The sequence below is a fragment of the Chiloscyllium plagiosum genome, chromosome 16 (genome assembly GCF_004010195.1).
Source record: "Chiloscyllium plagiosum isolate BGI_BamShark_2017 chromosome 16, ASM401019v2, whole genome shotgun sequence".
NCBI lineage: Eukaryota > Metazoa > Chordata > Chondrichthyes > Orectolobiformes > Hemiscylliidae > Chiloscyllium > Chiloscyllium plagiosum.
This window is the reverse complement of record NC_057725.1, coordinates 57,265,272-57,277,318: the sequence shown is the minus strand read 5'-3', so window position 1 is coordinate 57,277,318 and position 12,047 is coordinate 57,265,272. Positions and strand designations below refer to the sequence as shown.

The following is a 12,047-nucleotide window of genomic DNA, read 5'->3' as shown; positions in this document are numbered from 1 at the left end:
TGAGGTTAGAGGCATGATTGCCAGTCAGCACCTTACAATGTACAACTGTAAAGAATAGCAAACAAGGAATCAAAGGCACCTGAGGAAGAGGGCTGTTTAGGAAAAGGTTAAATAAAGGTAATTATAGGAAAGAGATATCTGTTTAACAGAAGGTAAAGCCTCAGTGGTTAGGGGGTGGGGATGGTCTCGAAATGAACTGAACAAAGGTGGAATACATGCAGAACATTGCAAGTATACATTGAACATTGAAAATTTGAAAGATTTTTAAAAATAAGCAATGGGGATATTTTTAACTCAACTTGATAGATGGGTAGTGGGTGGGCATGGCTCAATCTGTTGTTTTGCAAAGAAAATGAATTTACTTTGGATTGAAGTCAATGAGGAGTAATATTGGATGGGGTGTAAGGTCAGTTTTACATCCAGCCCAGTGAAAATTGCCCCTTGGATTGAACCTTTTTCATGGATGTACTATAGTGAAATGCACTCTACAAAAAGTCAAGGCTGTGCACCAATTTGGTAAAGGTGTTGTTTTATAAATCTTCATTATGTTGTTTTCACAAATTAATAAATATCTGGAGAATACCCATGATCCTTTAGTTCAGTTTAACTGGAGGCATCTTTTGCTTTTGTGATTGGTGAGATAACAGATATTCTGTTACTGGGAGCTGTGTTTGTTGCTATTTAAAAATGAGTGAGATAGAATGATGTTATTTCACGTACTGAGCTACAGAGACATATGTGGCTTTGTAGAAAACTACCTTGTTGGCTGACATTGAGATGTAAACTAGCTGAATCAGCACCTCACCAGCCAAGATCCCAGGAAAAAAAAACTGACAATACAAGTCCTGTTTATAAACCGATTACACAGCCTTGTAACTTAAGCTGTAGTTAGTTATGTGCGGCATTCCTTCATTTGTGCTGGATAAACAGAAGTATAATCATGAAATTTTGCGGGAAGAAATGCAAAAATCAAAATACCAATTCAGGATATGTTAGAAATTCTTACATTTAAATAATGGTTCTATATATATAAGATTCAACTTCACAGTTAATACGCCTTAAATAGCTGTTAATAGTTGCTGATTGATTTTAGCTTTAACATCTAAGACCTGTTTGGACTTTTAACAAATCATCTTACTTCGCTAAGGCACTACACTTTGCCAAAGCCAAACCGTGCTATTTGTGACAGTACTGGACTTTAAAAGAGATTTAATCTGTGCTATTTCTATTGGAGAAAGGTGGTTCCACAGTGGTGCGGCAATGTCTGCTGCAGAAGCAGTGGGCAAACTGCTTTGAGCTCCCTGAGTGAGTTTTTTTAAATTAGACAGAGGAAGCATGAATGGGCGGGGTCAGGCTCTCACAGACCCAGGGTTTTAGTTTTGCTTTCAGTTAGTGAGAAAGTTTCTACTGCTACTGACCAAGGTGATGGGTTCTCTCTCTGTCTCTGCTGCGAGGTTGTTTCTTTCAGCGTTACTTTCTCCTGTACTGGTGGAGATAGCACATGAGAGAAATTTGTTTTGCCTTTTCCAAGGGTGTGTTTATGGGATGTTGCTATATTGGTACAGTTGAGGATTAGTTTTTAAATAATATATTATTTTGTTAAGTATTTTCAAAGAGATAAAGTTATGCCAATTCATTTTTTTTGTTTGTATTTTAACTGTGTTGTAAGAATAAAGTGTACTTTATTCTTAAAGCTTAGTGGTGGACCAATCAAATCACATTTAGAACAAAGTACACTTTGTCTTTAACTTAGATAAAAGCTGGGTCTAGGTTATTTCCTTGATATGTTTTGACGAGGTTTGTTCTGGTCCTTAACATATTCCATCTCATTCTCCAATCGTAGGTTTATAATCCAGTCCATTCTTGAGGTATCAGTTTTTTGAGGTTGATCTGTTTCTCAAGGCCTTTGGTCAACATTGGCTGGCTTTCTAGATTGCCATGTTTGTTCCTACTGCCATGAGGATTCCTGCAGAGAAGGAAACCACTTCTGCCAGCAGAGGAGCACTGGCAGGTGCGACCATGACAAAAATGAATCCTGATCCAGATTGCCAGGTTAGGGAGGCAGGCAGGCAGTCTCGGCATGCTAAATGTCCATGTTAAATGTGGATTGTTAGTATAGAAAGGCCATCATCTCATTAACGACTCCAAGTGTGTGCTACTACATGTTAAAAACTCAGTCTGTTGAAAAATTCAGTTCATTGATTTGTTTTAAGAGGAAGACTCAAACTCAGAGCAATGCAAAATTGAGCCTCCATTTGACCCAGGCAGAGTGTGCTGGAGGAAAAGGGAAACAGTGGCCTTTGCTCAATCTGGAATGCAGTGGGCCACAGTATTCACTTTGAACTGAGCTTGGACTTAAGCTGAAAAATTAACTGCAGCAAACTTTGTTTTAACCGGCACCTTATGGACTGGCACTGTTGACAAACTAGCAAAAATTATATACCTCAAATACCGGACGTTTATGGTATTATTGTGAAGTCCACAAAGTCCAAGTAGTCAGCTGAGTGTGTAAGTGAGAAGACTGTCTGGTGTTAAATTATAATTTACATGATTTAGATTGTAAGTAAAGTATAACAGTGATGCATATACCCCCTGCATTATGTTTGTATTACTTACTGTGTGTTTTGACATTGATTATGTGGACCTCTTGACCAACTGGAATAGTTGATCGATTGGCACACTCCTGATCTCATAAATGTCGGTTAACAAAATGTTTGCTGTACAGGCTTTCAAAGAGGTTTTTACACTCTATTACAGGTTTTCTTGGCTGATAGGTGTGTGACCTCCTACACAGACACCACTTCCCATGTAAAATCAATGACCATACACATATCATAATGCTGTTCGAAGATAGGCATTCATCCAGCGCTACGTTGTGGTATTGCTTACGAATTAATCCATATCTTTGAACAGTGGTAATGATGTGCTGCTCAACTAGGATTACCAATCATTTCAGATTGCTTTGCAGTCTTCAGGTATGATGGATTAAATCTTCAGGACAGTACTGTGAATGCATGTGGAGCATTTGTACTCCAACATTTGTATGTGTCTTCAATTTTCTTTACTAGCTACAAAAGTACTCTGAGATGGAAGTTTTTAAATAAAGATTTTCAAATTGTTATGTGATGTGATGGACAAATTGTTCACTTCAGCACACTGCTGGAGGATAGACTGCCCATTCTACATGGAATCATAAAGACATAGAGATGTACAGCATGGAAACAGACCCTTCAGTCTAACTTGTCCATGCTGGCCAGATATCCTAATCTAATCTAGTCCCATTTGTCAGCACTTGACCCAAATCCGTCTAAACCCTTCCTATTCATTTTTTCCATCCAGATGTCTTTTAAATGTTGTAATTGTACCAGCCTCCACCACTTCCTCTGGCAGCTCATTCCATACATGCACCATCCTCTGCATGAAAAAGTTGCCCCTTAGGGTCCCTTTTAAATCTTTCCCCTATCACCCTAAACCCAGGCCCTCTAGTTCTGGACTCCCCTATCTCCAGGGAAAAGACCTTGTCTATTTATCCTATCCAAGCCCCTCATGAATTTATAAACCTGAGGGTCACCCTTCAGCCCCTGATGCTCCAGGGAAAACAGCCCCAGCCTATTCAGCCTCTCCCGATAGCTCAAACCTTCCAATCCTGGCAACAGCCTTGTAAATCTTTTCTGAATCCTTTCAAATTTCACAACTTCCTTCTGATGGTGTCAATCACACAAGGGTGCTGCTCACGTGAGCATCAATGATAAGAGACTACGTGAGGCTGCTCCTCAAAAAAAATGTCCTATGGATTTGCAACATGTCATTCATAACATACTGATCATCTCGTCATGTTACACTGCACAATTCTGACCATGAGCAACCATTGCATCATCTGTTCTTAAAATATCAGTCTACTATTACACAATGGAGATAGAGATCAACACAGCTTTATGCAGTAAGAATGTATTAGTATTTGGTAAGTTAAGGGCTAGACAATAACAGTTTCACAGGAAAAAACAAAGGGGAGCCTATTAACCGAACAAGGAAACTCTCCAGACAAGTGACTTACAACTGACCAAATTTCTGAATAGGTTTCTCATGCAGAATGTACAGGAAGAAGTGGAAAAAAAATTGAAGTTTTTCTTCTAATATCTCACTGTACGAGGAAGTAGTTGCATGTAGTAAAGAATAAAGACAACAATTGTGTGTTTACTTGCACAGTCATAATCAGAAGATTTACAACGATGATTGAGCATCTAAATCAACAATGCACAGTAATGGAGGACTAGAATCTGCACAGAGATTCTCACAAGAACAACTTCCCCAGACTTCTCCATCACTTTGTGCTTTGCTTTATTTTTCATTTCAAATTGAAAACAAAATCTGCAATATTCCTAGAGCTGCTGGGCTGATGTCAAACCTCGGGCAGAAAGAGCAGTGCACCTGCTGATATCTATCGGAGAAAAGAGATCCCTCCTATGACATGTCAGGAGGCCAGAGAAAAAGAGAGAGGGGACATGAATAGTCAGTGAGAGAGGTGGCATGTGGAGAAAGGAAAAAAGATATAGAGATAGAAGGACAATAAACACGTCAGAACAATAAAAAAGCATAGTTGTGCTCAAAGACAGAAAGCCAAATTTGTGCATTTCCTACACTCTACATATCGCAACTCTAATAGTACAGAATAAATACTTCAAAGCACCTTGTCAATAAAGGATATTTCCTGATAAAACCAGATGGACAAGATCTCTGTTGTCTATCCAATTATACTTTTCTACAGGTAACTGTTTCAAAAGGAAAATTACATGCTTTATTCAGAAACACTGAAAGGGGTTATGTGAAATAGTGCTCTCATATAGGTGACACCTCTCCAATAATGTCTTCATATACATGACATCCTTAAAACTTATGGTGCTTTCAAGAATCCAACAGTAAACAACTGCATGAGATTGTACAGAATATTATTACGTTCCTGGTGGAGCCCCATGCAACTAAGTCCCCTTTCTCATCTACGCATTGCATGTGATAAGTCTCTTCCACACACTGAAGCCTGTGACCTTGGTGGGACTTTCTTCATTACGTGCTTCTTGTGTGATCTTTATGGGTGGCACTAAATGACACCAATACTTCTGCTATAACATGCGTTTTGTTAATGCAAATTCGCTATAATGCGATTGACAGATTGGTGGACACTGTTACTAAAGTGCAAACTTTTAAAACGTGTATTGGCTGTAATGCGATTGCATCGCAACACTTTAAACACCATTTCTAAAGCATGATTTTTATATAACACTGGGTTGCACAACAATGCAGCCATTGCGTAATAGAAGAACTGACTGTATTGCAAGGGTAAGGGAGCTTCCATTTGACTTTCATTGGTATCGTTACTTTTCAAATAATTGCAAATGTGTGGGAAGTGAGTCCAATTTTATTTTCATGTAACTGGGTGCTATGGTGTGGAAGGCACCGCCTGAAATGGAGGAGATCTCCAAGAATGAATTGATTTAAAGGGAAGTTGGAGGGCTGATGGGGATACAGTAAAGGAGTGGGACTAACTGGATTACTTACTCAAGGGCATAAATCACAATGTGCCCCCTGTGTTTAAGATTTTAAAGGGTGGATCCTGGGAGCAGGAAGCAAGACAAATGAGGGAACTTAACTGCTTGAATGGGCAAAATTCAGAATCCTGATGTTAGGATAACTTTTTTTTTGTAATTAAATTCTCCAAACATTAAAGATGGGTTGAGGCAGGGTAAACGCATGTATTTATGTGTCATATATCCTCATGAGAAGGCCAGCTTACCAGAATAAAGTTCCTGTTATGCAAATAAGCAGTACTGGGCCTTCAGAACCATGCCTGGTAGTCATTGTCCAGGACTTTGGAGTGAGTGGTCACTGCATTGTGCTCTTTCTGCAGTGTCATCGATGTGATGTAATGACAGACAATCTAGTGGGCATGGAGGATGGATTGTAAAGGGTGCAGGGGATAGAGGCTGACCAAGGGCAGAAAGGATAACCAGAATAGGGTTAAAAGGTTGTATCTGAATTTGAATGGTGCATCTACAGACAGGAAAGGTTTCAGAGACACTCAGCGAACACTGAGCCAGTGGAATTCATTAACCACAGAAAGCAGTTGAGGCCACAACATTGCACTCGGGGCAAAAGGGATCAAAGGACACAGAAGAAAAGCAGAACAGGTTGGATGATAGTAATGAATGCCATAGTACGCTCAAACAGCTGTAAGACCTAGTTCCGCATCTACTTTCTATGTTTCTATGGTGCTCTATTATTGTTCTTAACCAGCAGGGTCAGTAGTGTCAATGGTTGGGTCGAAAGGACTATACTGAGAGTGTTAGGGAGTGGCTATAATAGTGTAATAGTGGCAAGACAGGTACAATGTGTGGGAGTTGCAGACTCAGACAGAGTGCATGGATGGCCTCACTGGGAATTCCACAACAATAGGAGGCTTAGAGGTTCTCCAAGGACCATGTGACAATGAGTTAACTGCATGAGCACCATTCTCAGGTGTGTTCATCTCTCTATGGTGACGCAAACAAGACAACAATGTTGCTTCATGACCCAGACCCCGTAACATTGAGATCCCTGCAAAATCAGGAGCCACAGTGAAGATGATAATGAATGGCATCTGGAGTTGCCATGAGGCAGAGATTTTGGGTGGTGCAAGTGGGAGAGCTGCAAAGAAAGTGCAAAGCAGATCTCTCCTTGCCATTGGATCACACGTCGATTCTCCTGTTCCCTAGATGCTGGGAGAAGTGAACCCTGCACTTCTGTCTGCTGTTGGGCAACGCTTTATGAGAGGCCATCGCCTGTCATGTCTGTCATACCTTTGGATATGGTGGTGGTGGGAGAGGGGCGAGGTTGGGTGAGGGAAGATAGTGGCAAACACAGGCAAATGTGATGCTTTTGGTTCGCTGTGAGTGAGCTGCTGTCTGGGCACCATTTAAATATGGCACTGGACCCACTGACTCCAAGAGTTAACCGTAGGCACCAGGACCTCCTGCCTACCCTCACCACAACTACTAGCGCATGGATACGTAATAAACCGAGGATGACAATACACGAGTGAAGTCTCACAACCAAGTGGAAGCACCTTCCATACCTGACAAGGAATGTAGACTGCATGATGGAAGGTTCTGCCTTATTTCCAGATTTCAATGTTTTCTTGCATTAAGTGTTTGTTTGGAAAAGTAGGCAAACTTGTTCGGGGGATACTTAACACAGCCCGCACTCAGACATGCACACACAAATGTCAATAGGGACAGCAAAGGATGAAAATATGAAAGCACAACAAACTGCAATTTAGACTCCGATGATGGTTGTTAGGTGCATATTCAGTGAGACTCAGTGCAGTCCAAATGAGGGGAAACTGGTTAATGAATACAGGGGCAGCATACTTGGGGGAATTTCCACTGACTTTGGAATTCACCCACAAACACAGTTTGGAACCACAAAGCTTTGACATTCTGAGAAATGGCAGGGAGAACAATAATTGTGATTTCTTTTTAGAACTGAGATTCTGAAGAGCTGGAAGTCCCCAAGTCTGTACTGAAAATTTCTAGTCTTTGAAGTCACATCTGATAACAATAAAGTGGTAGCATGTACTCAAAGGACACTGACGGAAATGTATCGAAGTCTAAAGATTTTCAAACTGCAAAGCAAAATGATGTAACATGCAACTCTTTATTTTGCATTTCATGAAACATCTCCACAATTTTAAACAAAAAGGAATGAAAACATGTAGTCTTGTTACACAGGTCAAGATCTGCATTGAATAACTGATGCTCTGTATTGATTGTTCTTAAGATTGTAAACAACTCTCCTCGAACTGTTAACCCACTCTGACCGCACAATGTCGGGCTGCTAACCATCCCAGTTCTCATTCTTTATGAGTAAGCCCTGATGATCGAGCCAAAACTTTACAAAGCGCCCAAGCAGCATCTTGAATACAATGGGTGCTGCAATCGCACAATCAGGTCAGTGCTACCTGTCAATTTTCTTCAATTTTCTGCAAACAATTTTCTTTCCACTAATTTCCAATGGATGGAATCGAGAGGACTATTTCATTTAACAACCTGCTGTGCTGTCTGCTCTTCTTGAGACTTTGATAATGACCTGTGATTCTGAAAGATTCCTCCACGTTAACAATAGGGCTAATAGGAGAAAGTGAGGACTGCAGATGCTGGAGATCAGAGTTGAGAGTGTGGTTCTGGAAACACACAGCCAGTCAGGCAGCATCCGAGGAGCAGGGGAGTCGACATTTCCGGTGTAAACACTGCACCAGAAAAGAGCTTATGAAGGGCTTATACCCAAAACGTCGATTCTCCTGTTCCTCGGATGTTGCCTGACCTGCTGTGCTTTTCCAGCACCACACTCTCGAATATAGGACTAATAGTCCAGAGCACAAATCTATTTATTTTTGTTATCCTCTATCTTGGTTGCTGAAGCGAAACGTGCAAACATAGGTCAACAGCTAAATCAAATCCTTGTCTCGTATTTCTGGCTCAGTATGTGGACAGGTGCTACACTTCCTGATCAGCTGCATCCCAAGCTAGGATTATAACCTTGCAATAAATTTGACATATCCGTCACTCATTATTCTATACTTCCTGCCCTCTTGTAAGCATTGCTCGGTTGTGAGTCAGCGAACATTAGATGATTGACATATAAAAGAGCCATATTGCACAAAGCTGCCAAAGTCTACAGGAGCAGGAGAAGACAGCCTGGAGTCCCAGCAAACACTGCCCATACTCACGTCCAACATGCCATAATGTGGTGCAAACAATTCACGTTCCCCTGGTAAACTCATTACACCGGCACAGCCATTATAACAATCACCACACATTTCAAATTTCATTGTTTCAGATTGCTGAAGCCTATACACGGAAGGACTTTCAAGGCATCTTTTTGGAATCAATGTGAGACGATCAAGTTCCTCGTTCGGGTGATGCAAGCAACTGTGGCTGAGAGAGTGGGGCATGCAATAATGATTCACTCGCTTGGAAGGGCAAGGGATACAGCAATGGCTTGCTTTGTTTCTCTCCTTTCCTATTTCACCAGGCTGCAATTAGGCCCACAGGAGAGTTGAATGTGGATGCTGCACTGTCACAATAGTCCTTTTGTAAACTCCCATACCCCGTATAAACATTGAAGCAAACTGGATGTGCGCACCCTTGTCAAATTCATCAGAATGCCCGTAAAACTGCAATTCCTGTTCGGCATCAAGATTTCACAAACTCAAGCAGCCAGATCTGTGTTTACAACCTCGTGCAGTGTGAACTGTAAAGCAGTCTTACCTTCTCCTCTACTCTATTAAGTCTTGCCCCGATTGTGTTCTTTCCCCTGTCCTGGCTTTTTTCTGAAATACACCATGAGAAGGAGGATTAACTCATTATTTGTGGCTGTATATTTAAAATGATTTTACAGAAAATGGCTATGATACACTTGTTTAAATATTTTTAGGACTGACAAAAATAAGCGGTATCAAAAGCACCGCAAAGCTCATTAAAGTACCAAATTCACATTTGAAATGATCTTTCTTCCAGACCAAATGGCCCTTATTGCAAATGAGATTAGCTTTCAGGCTGCAATGGGTTGCTACATCTTTGGTTTTATAATTGATGCATGTTTTTAACCTTTTAATAAAGAAAGAACTGGGTAAGATGTAAAACTGTCTATTTACCCTCGAGAAATGAATTAAATCTGCATTTTGTTCTTGATAAGGTCAGATAAGGTCAACCAAATACTGTCTAATTTTGAGCAAAACAAGGCATATCAGGAATAAAAACATACTTAAGTGGCTTGAGTGAATATCCTATCTGAGAATTTTTTTCTGTCATATTCAGTGGAGAAAGGAGTCAGTGCTGGGGGATAATGTATTCTCCATATTTTGCATGCAATGTCAAAATTGGACTGAAGGGCCAAGTGCAGCACAGACCTGACGCTAAAACAGTTTTTCTACATTTCTGCATCCTCATAACACACACTTTGAACTGTAATCGTGGACCATTTTCAATGCAGCTTTTCTGTAGCTTGTCTAAATGAAACTGTTAGGTCAGTGCCAGTAGGTCCTGCGTTCTGTCTCCATCAGTACAACAAGTTCAAGGATCTTGGGCAGGCACTGTACAGCCCAAAGTCATATTTTTTGCTTAGTCAACCTCTACTAGATTCTACCCCAAATTTAAACTGTGGACTGGAGGCTCCTTTCCATTCCTCTCCTTTCAATCACAGCTATTTTCACCTCTCTTCCCTTCCTGACAGCGTGGTCTATTGGCTGACATCTGATTCCACTTCTGATACACCACCCAAACAACAATTATCATACAGAACTGAATGCTGATACAATTTGGTCTTGTATAGGACGACAGCCAAGCCTGGTCATAGCAACTTCCAGTCTCCAAGCATGTCCCAACAGTGTTCCCTGGATCATCACCTACACTCCACACCTGCTAGCTCACCCCGTCCTGTTCTGAATTCTCGCCGGACCCAAGATTTCAAGCTTAAACAAAAAGCCCCTGCCAATTGCTTTCTCTTCTCTCTACTGGAGACCCCACTAAAAGCACTCTACAGCAAAGGAAGAAAATAATCCCCACCTCAGTTTCCAGCCCATTCTGGACCACGGGAGGCATTTAGTACTTTCTTTACATCTAGCAGTCTCAAGAGACAGCAGCACAATTCTTCCTCAATGATTGAGAAACCACCCTATCTGGGGCGGCATGGTGGCTCAGGGGTTAGCACTGCCGCCTCTTAGCGCCAGGGACCTGGGTTCGATTCCAGCCTCAGGTGACCATCTGTGTGGAGTTTGCACATTTTCCCCTTGTCGGTGTGGGTTTCCTCTGGTTGCTCTGCTTTCCTCCCACAATCCAAAGATGTGCAGGTTAGGTGAATTGGCCATGCTAAATTGCTCACTGTGTTCAGGGATGTGTAGGTTAGGTGCATTAGTCAGGGGTAAATATAGGAGAATGAGTCTGGGTGGGATACTCTTCAGAGGGTCAGTGTGGACTTGTTGGGCTGAAGGGCCTGTTTCCACACTGTAGGGATTCTATAGTGTCTTCGGTTATTGCAACCCAACTAAAACTTTGTTGTCTGTCCTCCATTCTGCACTACGTCATGCTTCCTTCCCACCATGGGCTGTTCACTCCCTGCATCTTCAGCTGCCTTGACCCTACTCTGTGGTAGTGCCTCTTCAAGCCCCTCCATTCCTAGCTATCTAAATAATTGCACAGAGGCTGGTATCCTATCACCAAGTCACCTTTTATTTACATGTGCACTATGCGTGGACTCTGACCAGCCAGCTCATAGCCAGTCCCGAAAGCGAGGAGACACTCGGAGACTCCAGCTTTTAATCTGTCAGCCTGGGCTCCCTCATTGGTCCAAATCAATAATCCCAATCAGGGATCTCATACTCAACAAGATCCACCTAGCCAACTTCAATCCAATCACTACACTATCCCACTTCCATTTCTCAAAAGCCTCCTTAAAACCTACCTTCTATTTAAAATCATGAGGGGCATGGATATTTAAATAGACAAGGTATTTTCCCCAGGGAGGGGGAGTCCAGAACTAGAGGCCAAAAGTTAAGGGTGAGAAGGGAAAGATTTGAAAGGGACCTAAGGGGCAACTTTTTCATGCAGAGTGTTGTGCGTGTATGGAATGAGCTGCCAGAGGAAGTGGTGGAGGCTGGTACAATTACAGCATTTAAAAGGCATCTGGATAGGTATATGAATAGGAAGGGTTTAGAGGGAAATTGACCAAGTGCTGGCAAATGGGACTAGATTAGGTTGGGATATCTGGTCAACATGGACAAGTTGGACCGAAGAGTCTGTTTCTGTGCTGTAAATCTCTATGACTTTATGACTAGGACTTTCACCTTCTGCTTCTAATACTACTTCCACCATTGTTTGGTGCATTGTTATTTTCTTTCATCACTGTGAGGCACTCTAGGACATTGTGTTATGTGAAGGGGGTTGGGGAGTCGTTAGCTCAGTTGGCTCGATGATTAACATGTGGTTCATATTAGCGCCAAGAGCATGGGTTTGATTTTC

At 41.6% G+C, this 12,047-nt stretch overlaps 1 protein-coding gene across 6 annotated transcripts in view; it reads right to left on the bottom strand.

The window, feature by feature from the left end:
* LOC122557942 (potassium voltage-gated channel subfamily KQT member 1) overlaps positions 1 to 12,047 on the bottom strand; it is a 682,968-nt gene that overhangs the window by 169,456 nt on the left and 501,465 nt on the right. For all 6 annotated transcript variants that reach the window (XM_043706183.1, XM_043706180.1, XM_043706184.1 and 3 more), the window contains one exon: positions 9,300 to 9,361. In XM_043706183.1, coding sequence (XP_043562118.1) covers positions 9,300 to 9,361 — 62 coding nt within the window. The remainder of the gene's footprint in view (positions 1 to 9,299; positions 9,362 to 12,047) is intronic.